This window comes from Malaclemys terrapin, chromosome 19, assembly GCF_027887155.1.
Source record: "Malaclemys terrapin pileata isolate rMalTer1 chromosome 19, rMalTer1.hap1, whole genome shotgun sequence".
In the NCBI taxonomy this organism is placed as follows: domain Eukaryota; kingdom Metazoa; phylum Chordata; order Testudines; family Emydidae; genus Malaclemys; species Malaclemys terrapin.
The window spans coordinates 15,205,660-15,232,844 of NC_071523.1; the positions used below are offsets into that span (position 1 = coordinate 15,205,660).

Genomic DNA, 27,185 nt, shown 5'->3' on the forward strand with positions numbered 1-27,185 from the left:
CGTGCCGCCAGTGCTCTGGGCGGTGGAGCTGCGAGCTCCTGCCAGGCAGCGCACTCCTGCCAAGGAGGGCACCGGCGTGGCTGGCTCCAGCCAGGCGACACAGCTGCCAGTCCTGGTGCTCTGAGCGGCATGGTAAGGGGATGGGGAGCGGGGGGGTTGGATAAGGGGCAGGTGGTCCCGGGGGTCAGGCAGGGGACAGGGAGCAGGGGGGATTGGATAGGGGGTGGGGTCCCGGGAGGCAGTTAGGGGCGGGGGTTCCCGGGAGGGGGCAGTCAGGGGACAAGGAGCAGGGGGAGTTGGATGGTTTGGGGGTTCTGAGGGGGGCAGTCAGGGGGCAGGAAGTGGGAGGGGACGGATAGGGGCAGGGGCCAGGCTGTTTTGGGAGGCACAGCCTTCCCTACCCGGCCCTCCATATAGTTTCAGAACCCTGATGTTTGCCCACCCCTGCGCTAGAGGATAACAACCTACTGCTGCTGCCACTTAATGGAGTTACTCTGCTAGGTCAAGTGGTAGAGGCCTGTATGATACTGACGACTCATACCAATGGGTGGTTGTTACACATGTTTCCGATGGAATAGCCTCCATAAGGCAGTCATTGGAGTTCCAGAGTCCCTCACCATGCTAAACTGGAATAGGCTCCAGTGGACAACACTCACCGATGTGGACGTTGGCTGAAAACTGGTAGATGCCAGACACAGTTGCAGTGAAGCGCCCAGTCACCAGGTTCAAGCCTGATCCCCGGAGGAAAGCTCCTTTGGCCAAAGGCTATCGGGGTGGTGGGGGGGAAAAGAACAGCAAACCTTGAATTGTTGAACAACCCCCTCAGCAATCTGAACCATCGTTATCTCTACCCATCGCAGGGAGAAAAAGAGTGTGTGAGCGAGGAGCAGGTGTGAGCGAGGAGCAGATGAGTGTGAAGGTTGGGAAGGGTTTGCCAGGCCTCTCCTTCCCTAGAAACTTATCCTATCCTGGGCAGGGCTCTCCCTCGGTGTGGCTTTAATGCCCAGGAAAGGGGAGGATTTAACAAAACCAGTCAGGTTTAGGTTTAGGGCGGCTGAGCTCTGTGCAAGTTTCCCCCATGCAGCTCTGTTAATGCACCTTGGTCTGGACTCTCAAAACGCCTGCTATTCTAGTACTGTATCCCGCCTTCCAACACCAGCTTTGCCAATGCATCTCGTCCTTACCTACTGCCACCCCCTCTTCCAGTCCTTGGAGCCCCTTGGCTCTGCCAAGGACTAATGTCTTGAACTTCTAGCGCCCCCTACTGTTCCAGTCCTGGGACTCCCTAGTTCTCCCAAGTCTCCTGACCAGCCTTACCCCCGCTACGGCAGTCCTGGGTCTCTGCAGTGCCAAGCTGTGTGTGTGGGTTTTGTGATGCAGACACAGAGGAGACAACAACACAGGGCCTCCAGAGGTTTCCTACCACTCTAGGCTTTGATAAGACAGGACTGATTCTCTTGTGCCAGCAGCGCTGCACAGCCTTGCTGAGTTCTTACGGAATCTATATTTAGCTTCATTTTCTTCTGAGTTTGGATCAGAGAGGAAAATAGCGGGCAAAACGCGAGCAAAGCACAGCGTCTCCCGGTACAAGGAAGTGGTCTCAAGTCAGACTCACAGCGGATTATCTGATTTAAGCTAAAATAAACTCAATGCGACGTGTTTATTGTTAGTTTTGGCCCTCTCAAGATCGGTTTGGCTGGAGTCAGGGAGAATCAGAAACAGCTTTGATGGGCCAACAAAGCAAATTACTCAGAGACTCTGCCTCCACCACAAGGGCATTATGTGAAACTTAAATGCGTCGGGACAAGCGCTATCACCATTGCCCCTGCAAGGTTTATATAGCACCATTCTAGCTGGCAGAACAGCTGCTGGAGTGTCCTGGTGCTTATGTACGTAAATACATGCACCACATCTAAGTTATCTGTACACACATCCGGACCCAGAGAACTAAGGAACCCTGACAGAACTGAATTGCCTGGTATTTGTGCTTATGACTTTACACTAGTAGCCCTCCGTTAGAGAAAGTCTCTCTCCCTGTGATACACTGCCAGAGTTGCAGTCACAGCACTGATTCTAGATCCCCTTCAGTATAACAAGGAAGAGCCTGCGAGATCTTCTTATTGTTTCTAAACAGAAAGGAAATAAAAACCGATTGAAATAAAAATCATTCACCGCATTTCTCTAGTGCGAGTCACTTGTATTTCCTAGATCTCAAAGCACTTTACTCTCTCTGATGCTGGTTTTATATCAACGCTGCCCTTTGACAGAGTGACGCCTGAACTATACTGCTGAAAGTGAGAGGAGAGTCAGTCCCCGTGTGTGTAGGTAGAACTGTGCCTGGGAGTTTCTCCATTCCTTTCTCATTAAAGCAATTAAACTAACAGAAGAAGCAACTTAATTCCAAAACCAATGGCTGAATTTGGAAGGCAATTGCAGGCACCAGTAAATTACTGCTGTTAAACCATTCCTGTTTTTCCATGTCCTCTGCGGCTTTGTTACTCTTTGTGGGGGGAAACAGACAATACGGAATGTTGGGAAGGAAGAGGACTCATTGGACAGTATGCTTCAGCAAACGCCACACCAATTATAACTCCCTGCTGAGTTCGCTGCCTGACATTAGCACGACTCATTTCACAGCTGCCATAATTGCTGCCAGGAGTAATCCGCGAGAAATTTGCAACTTGCTCTCAGTTAATTTCAACAAGCAGCCCCAAAGCATGTAAATAACAAGCTAGTGCCAGCCCTCCTCTGCAATCCAAGCTCAGGTTCTCTTTCCCCCTGTCCACACCCACTGTGTAATTTACTTGCTGGTGGGAACAGGGAATCAAGCATCGTAGGATTAAGGCGTGGGCTGGGTGCTGCCCGATGGAAAGATTTTATTTTTAAAAATTAAATTGACGGAGACTTAGAATAAGAACAAGAAACTAGTGTGTGAAGCAATCACAGCAAAGCACTGAGAGCCCTCTGACCGCCTAGCCAGTGTTAAGATTCAGCTGTCAGAATGAGTTTAGCCTGACCGCAAAACATGAGAGATACCAGGATTCCTCCTGGATCTACCCAAGGCTTCTCATCACAGGGAGCACCCTCTTAGCCTTGGTGAGTCTGGCATCACTCCAGCGATGTTCCCTGGACCTCAGTCAAACCAGATGTAAAGCCGGAATTTCACTGCACACTACAAGCTGTGCCTGATCTAAGCTTCCCCTGTGCAAAATACATTACCCAGCAACGCATCCAGAGGAGGCAATGGTCTTGGGAGAGCAGAGTGCTTGGAGCATTGTAGACAGGATGCTCAGAGGGAGGGGAAGAAAAACCACCCTCTCATCTCAGATGCTGTAGGACTGAGGGCACTGTAAGAGCACCAGCAGGTGTGTGTGTGTGTGTGTGTGTGTGTGTGAGGGGAGAGGATATAGTAAGACCGGGGAATATCACTGGGGAATAACTATAGCACAGAGGGATGGGACTTATGAAGTCTCTGCCTCAGGGAGAAGAAAGCTCTGCTGCCCTTTGAATGTACCCCAGGTTAGGAGAATGGAGGTTCCAGTCTCGGAGACTTTAGAACAGCTAGGTCCTGATCCAACGCCCAATGGGAGTCTTTCCATGACCTTCAAAGGGCTTTGGGTCAGGAGCTGAGTTGCTACCTCCCCACTTTAATTGGGGAAGCGTCAAACCCTTGAGATCTTAGCTCTATGAAATCAGTGACGACGGGCTTCCTTCCTCTCACCCCGATTGCCCCAGAGATGATGCTCTCCTCACAGCAGGCGTGTCCGCCACCACCAAGAGCCGTACCTTAGAGCCGTGGCTCTCAGCCTTTCCCGACAGCTGTACCCCTTTCAGGCGTCTGATTTGTCTTGCGTACCCCCAAGTTTCATCGAACTTAAAAACCACTCGCTTGCAAAAATCAGACATAAAAATACAAAAAGTGTCACAGCCACACTGTTCCTGCAAATTGCTCCCTTTCTCATTTGACCATAGAATTTAAAATAAATCCATTGGAATATAAATATTGTACTTACATTTCAGTGTCTAGTCTATAGAGCCGTATAAACAAGTCATTGTCTGTATGAAATTTTAGTTTGTACTGACTTCGCTAGTGCTTTTTATGTAGCCTGTTGTAAAACTAGGCAAATATCTACACGAGTTGATGTACCCCCATCTGCATACCTCAGGGGTGCACGAACCCCTGGTTGAGAGAGACGGCCTTAGAGCACAAGCTAAAACCAGGCACTTCTTGTCCAGAAGCTGAAATGAAGCGTTGGCACACAGAGGACCATCTGACCTGCCAGCCCTCCCACATCAGCTCTGGGGCCAGGAGTAATCAGACTTGATGATAATAAGGCTTGGGAAGCCCCAGCCCACACACTGATTGCTAAGAGGTCTATTCACATTCTCACTCCTAATTAACGAGGCAGCACATCTCTCTCGCTGCTTCAAGTACAACCTTGCTCCTGTGCCAGCACCTGCAGAAAATCTGGGCAGCTGTCTCACCCTGCCTCAGAAATCACCACTGCAGGTCTGCAAACTGTGTCCCTAACCCTGAAGCCTTGAAGAGTCTCATTAGCTATGGGACTACTCAACTGAATAAGATCTGTTGGATAGGCCCCTTCATAGATAGAAGTCTGTACAGCTGCCATGGAAATGCAGCCACTTCTGGGGTGCAGCACAGTCGCTAATTAACAGCATGAACACACCTGACTGTTGACTGAGTAACTGATGGCAACCAGCAGCCCTACTTGGTGCCAGTTAAGACACTTTAAGATCTCGGTCGGGCTCTGGAAAATTACTCTAAAAATGGCGTCATGGAACTACATGTCCATTGTGCCTGCATCAAGTTTGCCCAATAGTAATAATGAGAATAATTAGCACTCACTCCCTCCTTTGCAGCTAACACGCACGCTTTACATTACCCTTCCATTTACAAATAATTTATAAAGGATGTTTTAATACATGGGTAATCATTGCCAACAGGTTGCTTATAACCATGGTTTAAAACCATTAATAGCACCTCCTACTGACATCGATAACATGCTGCTCATATCGGTACTATCCTTATAACACTGATTAACCCTTTAGTGACCCTTTCTAAGTTATTTATAAATGGGAGCTTAGTCTAAAGTGTGACCCATCTAACAGACAACGTCAAATGCTGATTTTTGTAACTGCTGGAGCCATATATTCACACCAGGGGCCTGGAAGGCCCAGGAGGGTCCTTGCTGCCATTTTGGGCTTGCCTACACATGAAAATTATTCCAGGATAGGGTAAAATGCGAATGTAAAATGGAACAGATATTCCTGATTAACTAATTTGGAAAAAGGCACTTTCATTCTGGAATAAGAGTGTCCACACATGGAGTTAGTCTGGAATAGCTAGTCTTAAATAACTCCATGTGCAGACAAACTCTTATAACAACTACTGGAAGGCAATCAAAGACTACAGTGATGAGCATGGTATAAGAACCTAGATACAATAGAACAGAACAGAATTAGCTGTAATAAAGATTCTACAATGGGGACCTAACTGATAACTGTTTGGACGTAGGAGGTGAGGAAGGGGAGGAGTTTTAGGATCAAAGTAGGCACTCGGGAAGCAGATATAGTGCTCGCTCTTGTTCGCTATGAAGTCAATGACAAAACTTGCCATTAATTTCAATAGGGGTAGAATTGGCCATGGTGGGTGAGAAGATGCCACTTCTCCCAACCATGACCAGCTGTTAATAAGGCAAGTGCTCACTTCCAGCAGCCAGGCCGGAGATGGGTTCCTGGGATCAGCTCTCCCTTTCTCCTTAAGAGCCCTATGGGTGAAAGGCATCACAGAAGAGCTCAGCAGCACAGTGCAAGTGCAGGCTGTGACATTGGCTCACCGACTGGAAGTTCTGAAGTTCGACCAGGGTCTTCTTGTCCACAATGACCTGCCCTTTCAGTTTGCAGTGGAACGCTTCCTCCACCCGTTTGTAGGGCGAGGTCTCCTCCAGTGACAGCAGGAGCGGGGGCAGTTGGCTGGGATGGGCTGAGCTAGCCAGAGATGCCCGCCGTTCAATGGTTTCTGAAGAGAAAAGAGATTGCATGGGAGGCCAGCTTGGATTTGGACAGAGCAATCCAAGCAGCAGCGGGGGAGCATTTTTCTAATTTGCACAATTTTAATAAAAACTTGTTTTTTTTTCATATTTATTTACACTGAAGCACTTTTATGCTGGCAGCCAATGATATTCAGACATATCTGCAAAGCCATCTCATTGTCCCTCCTTCAAATCCCCCCTTAAAACTCTCCTTTATCATGATGCCTACAAAAAAAATTGACAACGGCTAGGAAGCTGGTTTGCTGAGACCACTGCCTGGCATGGTTTTATTTCCTTGTGCTCCCCCACCAATCCTGTCTTATACGTCGATTATAAACTCTTTGGAGCAGGACCATCTTTTTGTTCTGTACAACATCTACCACAATGGGGTCCTAGGTGTTACTGCAATACAAATAATAAGTAAGAAGAAGAGGCCCTAACGTGGCCAGTATAAACAGACCTGCTACATCCTCTAGTCCATACATTGTTCCCTTCGCGTGTTCTCCAAAACTTTCTCCAGTCATAATTTAAATGACCCAGTTGAAGGAACTCCCACCACTCTCCGTGGAACAGACCATTTCAATCTAAAAGATCTCACTCGGGAACTTTATTGCAGTTGCTCTGCCTAAAAAGGTACATACTTAGCTCTGTGTTGCCAACTCTCATGAGTCTATCGCCAATCTCGCAATGTTTGGGGTTGTTCCTGAAGCGCCAGTTCTTGGCCTTCTTGGAATCATGGGGAAATCTGCGCCTTCCTTTTTGATAAACAAGTATGTTTCTAGCCCTCATGGTTGCAGGGATAAAACTTGAAAATGTGACCCCACTGCACCCTGATACTTCCAAATCCAGAAGGTGAATAAAAAATGTCCACAATCTTCCCACTGCCTCCGCCCCCAGCCTTATGATGTTTACACCTGTCTCCTGATTTCTGAATACTTGTCATTGGCAATATTGTTCATTCTGTCCTGTTACACTTAACTGGACCATCCTAAGCCATTCCTCTCCCCAGTATCATTGATGGGAAGGGTGGGAAAGGTTGACCGACTTAGGCCCAGATCCTGCAACCTTCTGCACACAAGCTGAGCCGGGCACCTGCCCAGAGCCCCATTGGCTTCGTGAACTCAAATCAATGGGATTTAAGCACATGCTTAAGCACTGTGCTGAAACGGGGCCTTAACGAGAGGAGATCCCTCTAACCTGGGACTCGGCTCTTTGCGAGCAAGAAGGAGAGACAGACATGCGGCTCCAAGCGCCTTTACCTTTTAGTATCTCCTTGAACTCCTGCAGCAGGACTTCCTGGGTGACTTCGGCCCCTGGTGCTCCTGGAGGTCCTTGGGGGCCCGGCGGCCCTGGGGGCCCAACAAGGCCACGCTAAGGAAGGAGCCAAAAGAAGACAATGGGAATCCGATCCAGGCAGTAACTCAGCAACACACCAAAGGCCCCCTTGAAATGAAGAGTTGCATTCTGCAAAGCTATCAGTCACCTGAGTAGACCTTCACCACAGGTTCAACAAAAGGTCTGGTGTGGCACCTCGGTCTCGTGCTGACTTTCTGCCCAGCAGGTAATGCCACCCAGGGGTCTATTCACCTGAGTAGCAATGTGAGTAAGAGGTTGCAAGGCCAGGCCCTTACTTTGGGTCTCTGGGGACCGGGGGGGAACTTGGGTTTGCTTGCTTCTGTTTTACCTTCCGGCATCACTGATGGTAGCATGTCACCAGCCTTTTTGGGGCTGGGTTTGTTAATTTCCATGTGCGCCACCTGCTGGCTCCCCGGAGCAGCAGCAGAGCCACCCTATTACATAGTTTAATACAATCAACGAGGCTTGGCAGAATTTTTAATCTATTTCAATTTTTGCAGTTGTGGGAAATTATGGAGAGGGTCCGACCATAATTATTTAATGGCAGGAGATGTTGAGATCAAAAAGTCAAAGCTACCTAGCGGGCACCCCTGCTCCACTAACACCAGCACTACGATACGTTTCATACACGTTAAGGTGGGGCTGGTTCTCAAGTGGCATTTTTCTGACGGTGCCTATTTTGGTCACTATCGATGGAAATGTTTTTTTCCTCGATCTGTGTGTGGATGGTGAAATTGACGTTTACCGGCATTTACTGATAAAAATCAAATCCTTCCAAGCCTAAGACTATTGCAATGACATAAGGATGGCATAAGTACGTGAGGCTGTGCATTTGGTGTGACTGTTGAGGATGTCAACTAGGGCTCCTGGAAAGGAGAAATAGCTACTCTGTACCCCGGAAGTGGGTCTCCATGTGAGACCTGGGTCCTAAACTGATTAACACATCAACCTTCCGAAATAATAAGAATACCCATCTCTTATCCAGCGCTTTTCATCAGTAGATCTCAAAACACTTTACCAAGGAGGTCAGTATCGTTATCCCCGTTTTACAGATGGGGAAACTGAGGCACTGAACAGTAAAGAGACTTGCCCAAGCTCCCAAGAAGAGCAGTGGCCAAACCAGGAATAGAAGCTAGGTCTCCTGACTGCCAGTCCAGTGCTCTATCCACTATGTCATACTGCTATATCTTGTGCCTGTGGAGGCTAAAACACTTTCTTATGGATCCTTAATACCCGTCAGTTAAAGGGAAAGTCTCAGCACAAGAAATAGGTGATTTTAAAAGATTTGTTGAGAATAGCAGAACACATATATGGGTACATAAACACACGCTCATGCATACAGACACAACTTTCACTTTACATTTATATAGCACATTTTGTCCTAGTTTCCCAAAATGCTTTACAAACTATAAATACATATAGCACCACTAAAATGCAGCCATCTCTGGGGTGGGAAGGCACACAGAAGCACCTTTTACAACAGCCGTATGAGGGGAAATTTTGGCCCAGGACACAGATATTTGTGATCCGGTGTTATATCTAGCGGTAACCTACTAATTTCTTGTCTCTCCCTTTGCATTTCCTTTTGGAGTTGTTGCCATCGTCCGGGCGATGTACAAATGAGATCCAGGTGCGCCGCGGATCTGTGATTCGAGGATCTGGAGATTCTAGAATCTAAAGAGAAACGAGAACAAAGATTGGATGTCATTGTGTGTCTTCATCCACTGACAAGAATCCTAAACTCAGACTGCGTGACTGTCTGGTATCCAACAGGAGCCCTGACGAATAAAGGGGGCCTGAACCAACCCCCTGGATCCAAACACCCTGAACTTTGTGGGACATTTATTTCGGAGATGGAGCTGAACTTGGCAGTTCAAGGCCTAGCTCCAAGAAAGAGCAAGTCAGAACTTGAAGCTGGGATGGGTGCGGGGACAGTTTTCGTTGTGGAAGGATGTAGGGCTGGCTGCAGAGGTCAAGAGGAAGGGTGGGGAAATGACTCCAGACCAGATCATAAGAGCAGAGAGGGAGCCTGCAGGCTGCAGCTTGCAGAAGCTGCGTTACGAAATGTTGGAATAAAAAAAAAAAAAAAGTTAAACACAAGAAATTCCATTGCTTTAATGCAAAGAACAACATGGGAGGAAGGTACAGTGTTGAGAGGCAGTGTGGTCCAGTGGTTAGGGCTGGACTGAGTCTCCAGAACCCTGGGTTAGCAGGAGAGGGTGCTGACCTTGGCTGGGTCCTTCTAGGATGGAGATAATAAGAAGAGTCCATTGGGACAACTGAAATAATTCTGACCACCAAGGCATGAATATTTCCTACTGAACTAGCACTTGTGGGGACTCCATGTGGTGTAGTGAATCTCTAACATTGGCTTCTCTCTTAACCTCTGGAGACGGGGCTTCTCTGCTGTCTATACCTCACACCCACTGCACAATGAAGCAACTCGGGGAAGGCCCATTGCCACAAAAGCAACGTCAGGAGCAAACTGTATTGGCAGAGCTGGAAATGAGGAGCACAGTCTGCATAGCACCGGCCTGCAAGACACTCTCCCTTCTAGTCCTGGCTCAACATCCCTTTACATTCATGCACATCCACTGTGGAATCCGCATAGAGTTTCCCATATCAGGATCAAATCCCCCTGAGCCATAATGTGTCTAAAAGTCAACACTGGACATCAGAAAAGATAAAATCCCAGAGCGGAGCCCCTTGCTATTTAAAATAGCAACAATAGTTTGGGTTCATAAAGGGCATTTCCCCCATCAGTCTCCAAACACTGGGAGAGAGAGGTGACGTGACCTGACAAAAGTCACCCACCAGTCAGTGATGGCAATGGAACAACAACATCCTTCTGCCCCACAGTAATTGCGAGAAATCAAACACTCACTGCCAAGCCCATAGTGACCCACACCTAAGTAATCCACGTGTGCATAGATACAAAAGCCATGTCGCCTGTTCACATGTATACATGCACACATGCACAAATGTACATACATGCATGTGATATATACGAAAGGAGACTCGAGGAGCTCGGGTTGTTTAGCCTAACCAAACGAAGGCTGAGGGGGGGATATGATTGCTCTCTTTAAATATATTAGAGGAATAAATACCAGGGAGGGAGAGGAATTATTTCAGCTCAGTACTAATGTGGACACGAGAACGAATGGATATAAACTGGCTGTGGGGAAGTTTAGGCTTGAAATTAGACGAAGGTTTCTGACCGTCAGAGGGGTGAAATATTGGAACAGCCTTCCGAGGGAAATGGTGGGGGCGAAGGACCTGTCTGACTTTAAGATTAAGCTAGATAAGTTTATGGAGAGAATGGTTTAATGGGATAACGTGATTTTAGTCAAATCAACAGCGTGCCATCGCTGGTAAATAGTATCAATGGCCAATGAGAGTCTGGCTGGAGAATCTTGCCTACATGCTCGGGGTTCTACTGATCGCCATATTTGGGGTCAGGAAGGAATTTTCCTCCAGGGTAGATTGGCAGAGGCCCTGGAGGTTTTTCGCCTTCCTCCGCAGCATGGGGCGGGGGTCACTAGCTGGAGGATTCTCTGCTACTTGAAGTCTCTAAACCACAGGATTTGTGGTCTTCAACAGCAGAGTCAAGGGAAAGGGTTGGGACGGCTTTGTGGCCTGCATCATGCGGGAGGTCAGACTAGATGATCATAATGGTCCCTTCTGACCTTAAAGTCTATGAGTCTATATGCCTGCACAAATATGTATATGCACACACGTATGCAGAGGAATATGCATATACATGTAATGTGCACACACGCAATACAATACAAATGACATTTCACATTCCAATTGAATTTTCACTGGTGCCGTCACAGGATCTTCTCCCTAAACTTTCCAACCAGCAATAGAGCTGGCTAGACCTGGCCCCTTGCCAGTCAAGCAGCCAGATAGGAGTCCAATAAAAGCCCACAGGTTTATTCAAGAATGACTGACCTGACCCCAATTTCCACCCATGTTTTACCAGTCCGTTGGTTTTGCTTTATGTCACGGAGTCAAAGATGGCCTCGATGGATTGGCTTCAAAGAAACACAACAGCATATGGGGCCATGTACAGCCACTGTGTCACTTTCCCCCCCTCTCGTCTGGCTGGGAAGCTATGGCACTGCGGGAACACCAGAGATTTCAGCAACATGCAAATCATTTGTACTTGGCACCAAGTGACAAAGCTGAATGTTTATGGCTTTACCTGGTGCTGATAAGTAAATGGGCTTGGGGAAAATCACTGCTACGATCCACCCCCAGGAAAGCCCAATTACACATGTGCATTCTTTTAGTGCTAACAAGGCTGAATTTAAAGAGACAGGGTCAGGCCTACAAAACTGTCCTGGTGCAGAATGTCTTCTGGATTCCAAATAGCACGTGCGTGTGTATATATGTGTATATTTATCAGTCTGTCACTGGGAAATTTTGTCAACCGTGCCACTGTTCAGACAGGAGCTACACTGAAACAATGTTTTGTGCTACCTCTGCAGCAAGCAGTTAATAATCCTTGGCGTCTGATCCTCCACTGCCATCCGCCTTGTGTCATCATTGACACCTGCACCAAGTGAGCATGACGTAGGTGTGAAATGCTACCGCTCTGATTTAGCGGCCACTTTGCCCAGGTGCAAATGTTGACACAAGGGGTCAAGTGGGGAAAATAAGGCCGTTAGCGTTTATAGAGGGCTTTGTTGCAACCGTTTGCTAATTAATTCTCAGAAGACTTCTGTGAGATAGGCAGGTGGGGAAACAGGTTCATATTCTAGCCCCTGATTTATACCTGCCTCTGGAAATTTCCATTACTTGCATCTGAAGAAGTGAGGTTCTTACCCACGAAAGCTTATGCTCCCAATACTTCTGGTAGTCTTAAAGGTGCCACAGGACCCTCTGTTGCTTTTTACAGATTCAGACTAACACGGCTACCCCTCTGATTCTAGCCCCTGTTCTCCAGACTAAAACAAACACTAATCCCTCCTAAACACTAGTGCCCATGCCATGTTCTTTCTGGGATGTGCTAGAATGCAGTGTCAAAAAGGAGAGGGCAAATTGATTGGGATGTGTTAATGTCTAGGTCCCTTACTAATCTGGGCTGGAGTGGGGAAGGGGACTCCCCCCATTGTTTGGGACAGAAAGCTAACAGCAGGCTTCCAAGAACACACACAACATTTTTGAGAGTCCAATACAAATAAAAAGCAATCAAAGACCTACCTGACAATCTCATTCTAGCCATATCACTAGAGGATTCATTGATATCCGACATGTCAGTAGCATTACAGGAGTGGCTCTGTATCTGTACATAGGTATATAATTAGTTAACAGATACAGTGCCAGTAGATGGTGCTCAAGAACAAGTAGAAAAACAATGAGGAGTCTGGTGGCACCTTAAAGACTAACAGATTTATTTGGGCATAAGCTTTCATGGGTAAAAAACCCACTTCTTCAGATGCATGGAGGAGAAGAAGATGCAGACTAACACGGCTACCCCTCTGATACTAAGAACATTTAGCTTAGTTCCTGGGTTTTATAGGACCAATAGAATAAGTTGTGCATTGCAAATTGAGTTCCACCAAGCAGCTGTTTGCATGGCGCTCTTAACAAGCAGCGGATACAGTTTCCACCTTCTGGTCCAGTTGGCATTTTGATCCTGGGCTAAAAATCACCCTCACAAGCCATAAATGTCATGCTGATGAGGATGAGGTTACTATGTGAAAGTTCTGAGGAGCACCCCAGGATGGTTGTTCTGTGTGCTATGGTCCCGAGCCCCAGGATGGTATCCTACTCGGCCTTCCTATGGCAGGATATGACATTCTGGTGGGAGTGGTTGGTTCCATGCAGAGTTACGGAGAGGTAGAGTCTGGGGCCTTATTTGAAATGGTCCATCATCTTTTTTAACTTAAAAAAACCCCAGCTATGGTGTTTTGTATGGAAAGATGCCAAGACTGACAGCCATGAACAATGAAGCCCGTTTATACGGCACAGAACATATACACTATGGGAAGTGACACAAGACTTCTCAGCAGCATAATACTCCCTGCCAACATGCCTCAGTCATGAATGGGAGGGATCACTTTGAGAGGCTAAAAGGGATCTTATCCATTGCCAGTTCCAATCCTGGATCCTCTTTATTCTAGGAAATGGGGTCTATCCTGGGGGAGGGTTTTGCAATTTGGCCCCTTGTTTCCTGGGAGCTAGAGTAAGACTTCCGCGTTCATCTTGCAAAGGCTGCCTGCCCAACAGCCCTCAGATGGCCTCACCTGTTGGTTGACATTCAGCTGACTTGGGATTGAACTTTTAGCTGCATTGTGAAAGGCTGGCCCGGTGGCCCATTTGTTACAAGTTTTCTAAGCTGTCCAATCCCCCAACAAGAACAACTGGACGTTGACTTTCGAGGTCCCAATCCCTTCGCCTATCAGTCTGGCAAATTTCCATCACTGCGAGGAGGAGAAAATACAAGTCCATCTCAAGCCCCAATAGTTTCAGCCCCCATCAGAGCAAACTGACAGCCCAGAGATTAATGAGTCATGCCTTGGCATTTAGACTTGTTAATGAAAGAGCTGAAGAGAGGAAGTACTGGAAAGAATGCATCAAATCTGAAAAAAGTGCCTATTGTCGATCCTGGGAATTCATCCAAGCAGCGAGTGGTTTTGCGCTTTGCTTCCCCCTTCCAACGAGGTAGAAGCCGGGGTGTGGACAAGGAAACCAGTAAAACACAGCAGTGAATTTAAAAGATATTAGACAGGCCTCCTAGACCTGTAAGGGTCCATTTGAGTTTGAAACAAGTAAATAGCTATTTACTGTATCTAGTAGCAGATCGGACAACATAATGGAGAGTGGGAAAGGGACAAATGGGAACTGGGAACAGGGGGTGCGGGGAGAGGAAAGCAGAAGTGTCTCAATGTTTCAGAGTTAAAATCTTCCATTCAGAAAATGTTGCTTAGGGCAGGTCTACACTAGAAATGTACATCGGCAGAGTTGCACCAATGCAGCTGCGCCACTGTATTTGTCTGGTGTAGATGCTCTAAGCTGATGGGAGACAAGTCTCCCATTGGCTTAACAACTCCACCTCCCTCAGAGGCAGTAGCGATGTCGCTGGGAAATGCTCTCCCGCCAATACAGCGCTGTCTACGCGGGTGTGTAGGTCAGTATAGTATTGATTATTCACACCCCTGAGCGACGTAGTTACACTGAAGTAATTTTGTAGTGTAGATCAGGCCTCAGTCTGTGTCTGCTAAGCACTGTGTACATTTGCGATGCTATATGCAGGGGTGGTACTGATCAAACATGCCAGCTTTACCCACGGTAAATAGATATGGGTGCTTCAGTATCTGCAGTGTTCTTGCTCCCTATAGGAAATAGCTTGACCTTGGCAAAACATCCAGGTTTGCTCACTTCACCATCTCATTTAGCTGCCTAAAACCCAAAGAAGAGCTCGGTGGAGCTCGAAACCTTGTCTCTTTCACCAACAGATGTTGGTGCAATAAAAGATATTACCTCACCCGCCTTGTCTAATGCAACAAGCACTTTCTGGAGTACTAGCCCTGTGCATTCTTTTTAATAAGACTGTACATAACTGTCTTACATGTACCGATTGTTTTTCATCCTGAAGAATCCAGAAACACATTGCCAAGAATGCAGCCACCTCTGAGGAGGACAGCATTAGATGATTGGAATCCAGCACGCTGCACAACAGCAGTAGAAGAGGGAAGCAGGGGATGGAAATTTTTGACTAAAGACATCAGGGCAAATCCTATCTTTATGTCCACCCTGAGAGAAGACCACATTTTGTAAGGTCTCATCTGAAAGACCCCTGAAAAGTAAACTGTCTGGAACTCAATTCATCTCCTTCGGAAGGATGACAGGTTGAGTCGAGTCTGATGGAATTCCATCTTGTGGTTATTAAGACTGGTGTTTCAAACCTGATGCATATCCAGAAAGCTATTCCCTCCAGGCATGAATCCTGGCACCCGGGTGCATCCATCCATTGATCAGAGGGATGATGTCACCACCACTCTTTTTATTTCAACATCCTGAGTCAATAGAAGATTTACAAACTGCTAGACAGCCATCAATCAGAAAGTGACAAATGTTTTGTGGAATTGAGGGGGGGGGGGGGGGGAGGCAGTTTCTCAGAAAACCTTGGCACCAAATCCGTGTTTCTATCTTCTCAACGAACGATTGCAGGGGATTGTCTGCTGGGGCATGATCCACAGACAGAATTCACTCCCACGGAATTGCTATATTCCGGCATCCCACCTTCCCTCCAGGTAGACACTTGTAAAATAGCTGGTGTCTGTACTGTCAGCCAAAGTGTGGGCATCCGGCATCATTTTTCCATATTGTTCATGCATTCCACTGTCATCAGGTAATTAGTGTGAGAGTCACGGCTGCCAGGTACACTCCCCGGCATACTCAGGTTTAGCAGCCATCTTTGAAATGAGAGCAGGACTAACTATTCATAAGAGCTTGTTTATTCAGTGAACTTAGTCCTTTTCTCTGTTCGCAAATTATATATGAGCAGACTCTGATTTTTCAACCTGGCTTGCAGTTCAGTGGCATGCTGTATTTTAAAGCTATTAGCTCCTAGCAAACTGTTCATTCCAGCTACACCTTCCACTATTTGCTATCGTGGCTGGAATGGTCAAAGAAGCCCAAGGGATTTAGGCACCAATAGGCCACCGAAAGTCAATGGGAGTTGGGTAGTTACATTGTGTAGCCCCTTTTGAAACAGGAGGAAGGAAAGCAGAGAGGCCCCGTGAAAACTTCTGGTCCATATCTTTTCACCAACTTCTATCTGCACAAGTATTTGCCAAATTTTAACTTTCCGAGACCATGACCAAACAAACAATTTGCAGTTGTACAAAGGAGCAGCTGCACTTTCCACTGACTTTGCTGGGTATTGCAGGCTCTTGGCCGGTGCTCTTTTCAAGAACGAATCAGGCCCACTAAAACCACGGGTCAGCCCAAGCGGCAATGAACCAGATGCAAATTTCCCTAATGTTTGGGGGCAGTGTTTAGAACGGAGCTTGTGCTTCTATCTCGTCTAAGAATAGGGACAAAGGTTGTATCTGAACTTCATGGCGTGGAAGGGGGTTCAGAGCTGAGATTCCAGTTCGAGCCCATCTCAGACACTGAGTGGAGGCAGCATCTCTGAATCTTACTCTAGGTCGTGCCCAGCTGTTTGTGTGTTTATTAATTTTCTAGAGGTTAAAGTCTCCCAATGAAAGGGCTGGCAAGGGTCTGCCTGACATTCGGCCAAGGGAAACTGGTGCCTTTCTTCCCCCAGTGAGTGGGATTTGTGGGTCTGTGGTGCAGCTCATGCAGCAGAAGGAAATGGCCTATTAATAATTGTGCCTGGCTCAGGTGGTGTGGTACATTCCCTCAAGCCCGCATCAGAATAAAACAAGAGAGCGCCTGGATTCCAGCGGAAAGGAAGGCAGGATTATTTGGTCCCTGGTGGAAAGGGCCGGCTCATGTGGCAGAAGCTCAACAGTGTCACCTACGGGCTGGATCCTTAGGGATCAGAATACACTGGGCCATGCTAGCAAATAAGGGACCGACCCAAGGACGCCCATTGACTTGGTTGGGCTGCAGATCAGGTGCAAAGCCCTCTCCCTTCTGCTTAAATAATCAGCAGTCAGGCAGATGGTCCTGGGCTGACCCATCCATTTACAGTGAAGATGGATGACTGTCTTCAGCCCTCCACGTGCTGAACGGAAGTCAGCCAGAAAGCAAACACCCCACTGGAAAAAAAGCCCAGATGGCACATCCCAGTGAAAGAAACGACAAAGAAACCCTCCTGAAGTAAAAAACCATCGCGCCAGCAGCTTCCTTGAATTACAAATCCCTCTGTAAGGCAGCCATGGCACTCCCCAATTTCTCCAGCGCGAGGGTGATTGACGGTTAAAATGAATGTTCCATCCTTGTGGTATTATTATTTAATTACTATGGCATGCATGAGCAATCCTCAGAATAAGCATGCAAGCCTCTTTATTTTTCTTGGCAGAGGCAGGCTCCAGCAGCCAGAAAGAGCTTGCAGCCAACTCAGGTATCGCCCGGGACTGAGAGCGCTCTCTCTCAAAATCCAGGCAAAGCAAAGGCTGCTGCAGGAGATGGGTCCTGCATCATGGTTTGCTGTTTATAGGCCCAAAGCTGCCCCACTGGAGGTGGTGGGAGTTTTCTCCTTGACTTGGATGAAAATCGGATCCTAGGGGCCTGATCCAAAAGGTCTGTGGAAGTGTTTAGTGGACTTTGGATCAGACCTTTTGACATTACCTTGCAACCCAGATACAAAAGCATTTCTGCTAGTGCATGAGAACCAGACTGTGAAACAGACAAGAAAGTAAAGCTCCGTCATGGCCCTCACGGTAGATAAGAAACAGACTGGGCTGTAATTGGGTGACGGGATTCCCGCTGGCTCTCTACCTCTGGGACTGACTAATATAACCTGAGTAGCCCACTGTCACCACACAGGCCTTAAACTCTGGCCAGGCCTCACCCATCATGGAATGAACTGTCATTAGCACTGCAGGTTGAATCACAGAATCATAGAAATGTAGGACTAGAAGGGACCTCAAAGCGGCAAAGGTTGTATCCTGAGCAAGATATGAACTTCCTGGAAGCTAAAGTGCATTTGGGATCCAGCTGGTTGGTGCAATTCTAAATGAAACCGACGAGTGTCGTTTCGGCGTCCGTGCTGAGTGAGTGAAATGAAAAAAGTAAACCAACCACTTTACACAGTAGACAAGTAAACGGCATTAAATACATTCCCACTCTGTTAATAACTTCACGTATCATTAGTAGCACAGGAAAGGATTGTGAGGGGCGGGAGAGACAATGTTTGTACAGTGGCAGTTCCCCTTTACTTTTGAACAGGCTAATGAATTTATATCCCACCAGGAATCACAGTGGTCAAAATTCTTCACTCCTTTGTCCCACTCGTCACTGCAGTCAAGTGTTTTACTCAATGAAGAACCACAGTATCATAGAATATCAGGGTTGGGAGGGACCTCAGGAGGTCATCTAGTCCAACCCCCTGCTCAAAGCAGGACCAATCCCCAGACAGATTTTTACATCAGATCCCTAAATGGCCCCCTCAAGGATTGAACTCACAACCCTGGGTTTAGCAGGCCAATGCTCAAACCACTGAGCTATCCCTCCCCCTGTATCTATGTATCTATCCTGCACACTCCCCTCTATCTATGGTTTGTCTCACTCGTGTGATAAACTGAAGTACATTTAACATTCTTGGCTTAGGAAAACAACCCCTGCTCTCTTAATAAATTAACTAACCTTTGACTAGCCACAAATTGGGCCTGATCCTGCTATTGATGACACCAGTTTTACATCAGTGTGAAGCCCCTGGACAGCAGTGGAGTTACTCCTGATTTACACTAGCAAGAGCATAATCAGGCCCATTGTATAATTAGTAACAAATGACTTACCCCAGTAACGTATTTCGTTTGGAACTAGTTAAAAATGACATATTGCTATTTTTTAGCCTGAAAAATCCCACGGCAGCTACTAATAACTCATGGTTACACACACTCTTGGTTATTAACGAGACGTAAAACCAAGGACCTGACCACATGTGGTTTTTAAGGATCTCATGAGAATTTTCACTACAGCAGAGGTGTTAAGCTCAGCCTCCTAGCCAAATCCCAACTGGAATTCCTCTCTAAAATGGCCCTCTCTTTTAATTGGAGGAATTCGTCTTCATTTCCCCACTCCAAAACTGTTGTGTTGCTCAGAAAGTTGCCTTAATCCACTTTGAGGGCATGCACCTGTCACCGTTACTCTCACAAGGAATCCCACTGAAGTCAGTAGGCCTATGCGCAGGCGTAAGTGCTACTCCAGGTGAAAAAAGGTGGCAGAGTTGGACTCTGAGCTAACTGTATTGAAGTGGCAGGTGACGCGATCCCTGAACTTGCAGGCGGAGCACGCGTTGGGAAAGGTGCTGTAGAAAGGGAAGAATTAGACAGTTTTGACAGAGCTGTACTACACTGTGCTCATAGGATTCTAGCTCCTGAACAGAAATCCAAGTGAGGTCCTTTGGGGAATAAATCATATTAGCTCAAGAAAACCTTGCAGGCCGAAAGACCAAGTAAATCGAACTATTGCGTTGCTCTGAATTACTTGCTGAGGGCTGGGCTACGTTGGTAACACCATTCTAAGCGGACCTCGACTGGGTGAAGAACAACATGTATCCTCTTCTCTGTCACAGCTCCCAGCACACTGGGTCAGGCCTGGACAGTAATGAGTGGGTTCTACCCATGTCTGACAGACAGCTTTGGTTATACCCATAGAGCTTGTCATGCCAATAAAGTCCCCTTGAATTGAGTGCACAATCTCCCAAGTGAGGCCAACATACAGATCTCATAACCAGAGGTGGTATGTGCTTTGTGCTACCCCAATGGACTGGCTATATGGAAGGACTGTTGGTTTTTGGACAGGATTCAAATAGAAAGGAAAGTAGCATAGAAGAAGTTTGGAGGGGGAGATTAAATGAGGTAAAGCCCAGGTAGACCTGGCCCTAGTTATTTTTCAGGAATGGGTGAATCTGTTCAGCTAAGACAAGAACTGAAGCAAACCTTCAACCAGAAACATTTAAAAAAAAAAATTGGTGAGTCTAGCGCCGGAAATCCGAAGTTCAGACCCTGCTAGCGGCCCCATGATGTCGGTCGCTACATTTGCTTTTGCTGGCTGCTGTGAAAGCTTGACTTGGGTTCTGCCATCACAAGGTTCCCCTGGATTCTTTTCTTCAGGTGGATCAAAATGAGGCTCCAGTAGCTAACAGTGTCCATGAGAAGGATCAAGGTCTAGTTTCTCATAGACCTACTGCCTGGAGCAGACTTTACATAGTTCATGAACCAATGGGTTCACTGGTTGTTCAGGGGATGGGGAAGAATGACCCATTACACACAAACCCCTCAGACCTTTGGAATTACCATCCATGTGAATCTTATTAAATTTGCCATGGACAATCTAGGCTCCAAAAACTACTAGGAAGCTGGACAGAGTAACACACCTGCCCTTCAGCTTACATCTGCCCGTTCACCTTAGGCTGCAGCCAGTTCCGATTCCTATGACTGATGGAAGAAAAACTCCATTAGCTCCAGCCTCCATCCTTTTCCCACTCTTGGCTTCCCAAACATCCTTTAAGGGGAGCTGAGTGCAATGATAATTAGCTTTCTGCCTGCAGCACAGATCTTATCAGTTCCCACAAGATAAGCAGGTTCACGCCTAGGCGCTACCTCATTGGGGGACTGCCAAGGAAAGACCAAAGTGGTGAAGGAAGTGGTGCTGGTGGTGTTGAATGAGGGCCCAAAATAGCACTCAGGGGAGATGCAAAACCAGGTACCTCCTGCGCACTTCGTGACTATTAAAAAGATACATGGACACTTCTGGTACCGACTCCAACCAGGGTAAAAGTCTGCTTACCTCAAATCCTTCTCACAATGTCAGTGGGATACACAATATTCTCCTCATCCTACACTGCTGCTGCTGAACAGCAGATGTGTTCAACCCCAGAGGTGGCTGCATCACGGTGATGAGCAGAATGTGACTCCTGCATGGGCCAAATCTGTAAGCGCTCCCATCTGAAAGGCCCTATTAGAAACAACCCCTTTCCTAGCCAGCTTGCTTCATGCACGCAGGGCAGTGCTTTAGCTGGATGCCAATGGGGGCAAAAAGAAGACTGATTGAACACTAACTTCTGTCAGGTAACATGCAGCCCAATGTCATTATTATTCACATGCACTGTGTGTGAAAATAACCTAGTCTGCTTTTAGTATAACCTGTTATTCTTGAGGTGGTCAGAATAGGCAGAAATTAGCTCACAAAAGGCTTCCGTTGCACCTAGCCCAATTGCCCAAGGAGATTTTTAAAACCATCAGACGGGACAACACGCCTAGCCAGGAGGTTGTGGTTTCAAGCCCAGTCATACCCGCGTGCTGCAATATATCTACAATTCTTGTTTCCAGCAGTTGAATCTAATTACAGAACCAGCTGCATTCAGGTATTTTTTTTAAAACCTTTTACAATAGATCCTGCCTAGAATTAAGGATTTAATAACAGATTCCTTCTGGGGGAAAAAATAGATCAGTTATTTGTTCTAATGTAAAGCCGTTATTTTGGGACAGGAGTTAGGAGAGGGGCACTAGACGTTTCAATGGCTTGGTAACAGGATAAAAAGCATTAACTTCCCTTGGCACCCAGTTCAGATCCAGCCCAGAGCAGCACTGGTCAATAAACTACCCCTTGATGTCTGTTTTGGCATTGACAGGTTAGCTTCCCATCAGACACATGACTATTCCTGAACCCCTTCATTGCTGGACTTGGGTGGATCAACAGTAGGGATTGAACTTGGGGCCTCTGGGGATCTTAAAGCATGAGCTGAAAGAGCCAGTTTTGTTAGCCAAAGCTCCTTGATCTCAGGCCCAGCCTTCCCTAGAAGGGGACAGAGCACCATGCTGAGTGGGTCGAGAAACTCAACAGTGAAGCTAAGGGCTGAATGGGCTGTGGAGACAGAATTCCCCTTCTGTTCCTGGAGGTGGTCCCTGCACATCAGGGTGAAGGAGCCTTGCACTGCCTTTGGAAAGGAGGATATAAGCCTGGCTGGTGGACGACGTGGGGGTGGCCGAAGCACCAAACCAAACTGAAACGGGACTGCCTTGCAGACAAGTTTCCCCAACCATCTCTATCAATTTATGCCCTTGGCTTGGAAAGTCCATCCTTGGGCTAAAGACAAGAGCTCTTTGCATGTGCTTAGCAAGACAACAAGGAGTCCAGTGGCATCTTAAAGACTAACAGATTTATTTGGGCATAAGCTTTCGTGGGTAAAAAACCTCACTTCTTCAGATTCATGGAGTGAAAATTACAGATGCAGGCATTATATAATGACACATGAAGAGACAGGAGTTACCTCGCAAGTGGAGAACCAGTGTTGACAGGGCCAATTCAATCAGGGTGGATGTAGTTCACTCCCAATAATAGATGAGGAGGTTTCAATTCCAGGAGAGCAAGACAATCACTTTAAAAATGACCCAGCAAGGGGGGAAAAAATGGGATTTTGCCTTTTAGTATAATGGGTATGATCAAGTGTCTGATGTGTTCGGTCTTTTGGCCCAGAGATGAAAACCTTGTCTGTGTCTCTGAGACCATGAAGCACAAACATTTCCTCCTTAGGAATATCAGAAGTATCAAGTGCTCCACTTCCCAGTTTTAGTTAGAGGTCTCCTTGGATGACTCAAGAGAGCTGTGTATGTTCAGAAGCCATGTATGTTCAGGGGCTCTCTCAGCCCCTAATTGAAAAGGCCAGGGTGTGGCCTCACCACAAAGATGGACCTCTCAGATATCTAGTTAAACACATGAAAACAAACACTTGAGTTTTAAGCAGCCTAGATAAAAATCACTTCCCCTCTCAGCTAATCAGATTTCACTTCCTTGAGCCTTCTCCAGGTGATCACAGAGTCTTCAAGGGTAAACAGGATCTTAATTTGTATGGTAGAAGACCACAGATTTTCAAAACACAACAACAAAAACAAACGGTTAAGCATTTTTTATGCACAATACTAAAGGGAAAAAGCACACTGTCAGATTTTTTTCTTTTCTTTGGCAGGTCACCTTTACCAAATGAGACTCCTCAGAGGTAATATCTTCAAATCCTAGTGGTGGCCAGAGAGGCTAAGTCAATCTTCATGGAAAAGCAACTCCCAGCAAGTGATCAAGCTAAATGAGTGAGATCTGGAAGCTTTGATTTCTGACACCCCACTTTTGGAGGTAGGGATATCATCACCCAGCATACGAGAAGGGATACCATACACCTCATGCAGCAAGCTGTGCACTGGTTGGCTAGAGCCTTCCACTCCAGAGGTGGAGATACTCATTTCAATGACACTGCACACACCGTGCACCTTGTAAAGCATTTTGTAATCTCGAGATCAGGTATGAAACCTCTAGACTCCTTGGGCCCACAGATTCAAAGCCTGACAGGGTCAGCTTCAGAAGTAGATATGTAAAGTTCAAACTGTTTATTGTGTTGGGGTCTTTCAGATAAGACCTTAAAAACTCAGCTCCTGCGTGGCCCTGTGTCCACTTACTTAATTGATTGCCCTGGTGTCCCTGATCAAAGCACTCATTGTTATAGATGGCAGTTGACATTCACCCCAGAGGTGGCTGCAGCTCAGTGGTGCTCTATATTTATTTATAGTTTGTCTAAAACCCCTTGGCTCGGAAGGTGCTATATAAATGTAAAGACAATACACTCTAGCCACAGTCTGGATATATTTCGAAACAATCCTTAACTAATAACTGAGCATTCTTCACCTTATAAGATCTCACCATATGAGAAGTTCAAGTTGCAAACTTTGGATCTGGGTATCAAACAAGGTCAGGAGCGTTTGAATTATCGTTATTTCAGAGGGTCTGTCTTCATTGCACCACCAACCTGTTCTAGTAGCCAAAAGGTTTGCCATGGAAGCAGCAAGGTAGTTCAGTTTCAGAAGCTGCAGCTTCTAAACAATGTACATTACTATGCATGTGTGATGCCTCGAAACAGCTACACTACTTCCAGCAATAATGCATACGTTGCTATATCCATTTCAACCCGGACTAGATTTTGCTTAAGTTTGAAATTAAGAGACACGCTGCCAATGGTCTGATAAATTACTCAGCAGGCCAAATTCATTCCTGAATGGACTGCTGCAGTTACACCAGGGATGAATTTGGCCCAGCATGCAGAAAGAGGACACTTTTAAGGAGGTGACAGGGAGAAGTGACTGAGATCAGGCGCATGAACCCGCCAAGAATTAACAGTCACACAGTTTGTGATGACAAAGTCTGCAATAAGCAGTGCAAGGTTAACAGAAGAAATACAGCCTATATTCCCCTAATGATCACTTAAGAGCAGCCGCCAGCTTTTTAATATAGAAGACAGTTTCCCAGACTTGCCCAACCTTAACCAATTATTCTCACAATGGCTTTGAATGGGATATTTAGAATGTCAGCCCGATTGTTCTAATTCACCCTCCCAGCCATCCCCCAGTTTTTGACAGGTTTGTTCCTCCATTGCTATAGTGACTGCCGCCCCTAATGCTGGTGATCAAAGAAGTCACATTTTAGAGGTCATCTACATTTGAAACAAGGGACATTTTTGTGTGTGTCAGAGAAAGGGTCTGCGTGATGGAGGAGGTTACTCCCTCCTTTCTCACCGCTGCAGTTTCCTTTCATTCTGTCCTGCTCCTAATCCCAGGCCCTGCTTTTAATTCCACCCCCACCCCCATCACTCAATGTGAATTCTCAGTGGCTGTATCTTAAAGGGTTTCTGGGATCCCTGAACAATTGACCTGCAACTTTTTGCAGCCTTCAGACTGGAATGATTCTCACTGACACTTCCTGGAAAGGGTCTACCCTGCAGGACTGGTTCACTTCCTATGCCTGGTAATATAGCATTAGTAGGCATTAATGTATTAGACATAGTCTATGCTGTTCTTTTACACAAGGATCCTACTATATACATCTGCCTTCAGGCATTATTACTACAGTCTCAAATCCTTCCCGACAACACACACAGCTATTCCTGACAGAGATTGTCTAGCTACACTAGGACTTTTCTGACCTGTAATTCCCAATGTGTGCAGTTTCCCCAGTGGAAGCTGTAGTGCAGATAGGGCTCACACATACTCAGGTGCTAAGACCACTGTGTCATCTAAGCCTGCTTTGGCATCGTATCCCACGCTCAAAAAGTGTGAATGCAACAGACGCACACTAATGATATTGGAATGTTCGTATCAGGATGGCGAATTGACTTGGGGCTACCCGGATATCCCTTTGGAAGCTAACAGCTGTTTTTGAGCAAGGATAATTTGTACACTTAAAATAAACTTCCTGCCAACCAGGTGCCTTCATAAATGATCAGAGGCTACCAGGATGGGCACATTAGTAATGCAAGTAAATAAAACAATCAATCAGTCAACATCATACCTAGTATTCTGGTCATTTGAGGGGGAGGGAGGATGAGAAATCATGCCACAGAAAGAAGATTTTAACACCTCGCTCTTGCAAGAGGAAGGGAATTTGTTAAAAGACTGGTTGGATCAATGAAAAAATAATCCAACCACACATATCCAGAAACTACTCAGTGCAATGACTACACGTGGGTTACTTTAATACATACCTTGGGATGCCCGTGCAGTTCTTCACTGTTGGACAGGGTTGCATTGAAGGGCTCTGTATATTGATTGGGCTCTTTCATCTTCTTTCTCTCTCTCTTTGCTGCCATCACTCGAAAGAGAGAGAGCTGCTGGCACAGTAAAGTTGCCACAAGTAGCCAGATCCAGCCCCTCATTTTGGCTTCTTTTTAGAAGGGGGTGTTGAGTCGAGGCTGAATACACTCCAGGAGCAAAACGAAGTAATAAATACGGATGTCTCTTCCCCCACCCCCCTTCTCTTTCTTTCTTATTGAAGTTACTTCTGTTGAAGATGATCCACTCTGGTAGACGATGTCAAATCATCAGCACGCGCCAACGCGCTTGTCTCTGGAGAGATCCTCTGTTCAAGTTGGATACATTGAACCGACATGGATCTATTTGTTTGCGAATTCTGATCCACAGTCGCAGTTTGATCAGGCAAAGCGGGGGAAGAGGGAAGTCAGTCTGCTCAGCCCCACAGAGCTTTCAGAAATGGAAACTGACTAGGAGATTTCCCCCCAACTCTGCCTTTAAAATTTTACCCCACCCCCACCAAGTCTTCAGATCTCAATTAAAATTCACTCAACTATGAAACCTAGAAAGTCAAATGGCTCAGGGCAACTGTAGCTCAGGCCAGAGCTGACAGCACATAAGCCCAGGAGGGGGGTTGTGGGTTTGTTCCTTTTCAATGGGAGATTTCACCTTCTGTCATTTAAACCCTTGTGCACAATTCAAAGGGTGCTCACTGGGGTCTGCTCATCCTCAGCTTAGTGATGGGACCCCTTCCTTAATGACCAGCCCCCATCAGTTCTTTTTGCCTTCATCAATGCTGGACGACGAAAACCCAAAGCTGCTACAATCGCTCTTCCTCTGGAGATGCAGAACGTGGCAGAATCCAACCAGGGGCTCAGTCCTCTAGGGAGAGAGCTGATCTCTCGCACGCATCAAGAGTTAAAATTGGGAGAGAAGGAATCCGAGGAGGTACCTAGGTCTATTAGGAGCAGACAAACTTGTCCCAAGCCAAACCCTGTCTGGCTTTATCTTTCCTTGGCTTTAATAAGAGAACAAGCAATCAGTTCCAGTGTTGTAAACAACTGTCAGGATGTGGAGTCTTGTGTCTCCCATCCTAGCTCCTTTCCACACTATGCAAGATTTCAGGTACCTCTCTCTCTAAGTTTCGATCATCTCTGATTTCTCTCGGTGCTCCTTTTCCCAGCTGCAAATTGGCAAAGCCTTCCTCAGCCTTTGCTCTACCTCAGCAAATAAGTAGTTCTTTCCTGAGAGTGTTTCCATCAACTTGAAGAAAAAAAAAAAAAAAAAAAGAGGGAGGGATCATTCTAATGAGCTGTCAAGCCTATTCTCTTCACATTCCTATTAGAGACGCCCTGTAAGTAGACCTGGCCCTTGTGCCAGGAAGATTTAAATCAGCACCCCCCACCACACTCCCCTTCATTATCTCAGGAATCGCAAAACTGCCCCTGGGAATGTGGCAGCGTTAGAAGTATGTGGCTTTGAATAGGCACTCAGCATCACAACACACACACGCACATCCAGATGTCAGAGCTCAACTTTTACTCTCTATTCAACTTCG

At 46.6% G+C, this 27,185-nt stretch overlaps 1 protein-coding gene across 2 annotated transcripts in view; it reads right to left on the reverse strand.

Moving 5' to 3' along the window:
- C1QTNF12 (C1q and TNF related 12) overlaps window positions 1–26,881 on the reverse strand; it is a 45,347-nt gene extending 18,466 nt beyond the window's left edge. The window contains exons 1-5 of one of the 2 annotated variants that reach the window (XM_054009262.1): window positions 25,582–26,878; window positions 8,964–9,083; window positions 7,313–7,424; window positions 5,859–6,040; window positions 657–765 (exon numbers count right to left, since the gene is read on the reverse strand). In XM_054009262.1, coding sequence (XP_053865237.1) covers window positions 657–765; window positions 5,859–6,040; window positions 7,313–7,424; window positions 8,964–9,083; window positions 25,582–25,752 — 694 coding nt within the window. In that variant the 5' untranslated portion in view covers window positions 25,753–26,878. Of the gene's footprint in view, window positions 1–656; window positions 766–5,858; window positions 6,041–7,312; window positions 7,425–8,963; window positions 9,084–25,581 lie in introns of both variants that reach the window. The other variant, XM_054009263.1, reaches the window with a different exon arrangement.
- Window positions 26,882–27,185: the final 304 nt, after the last annotated feature.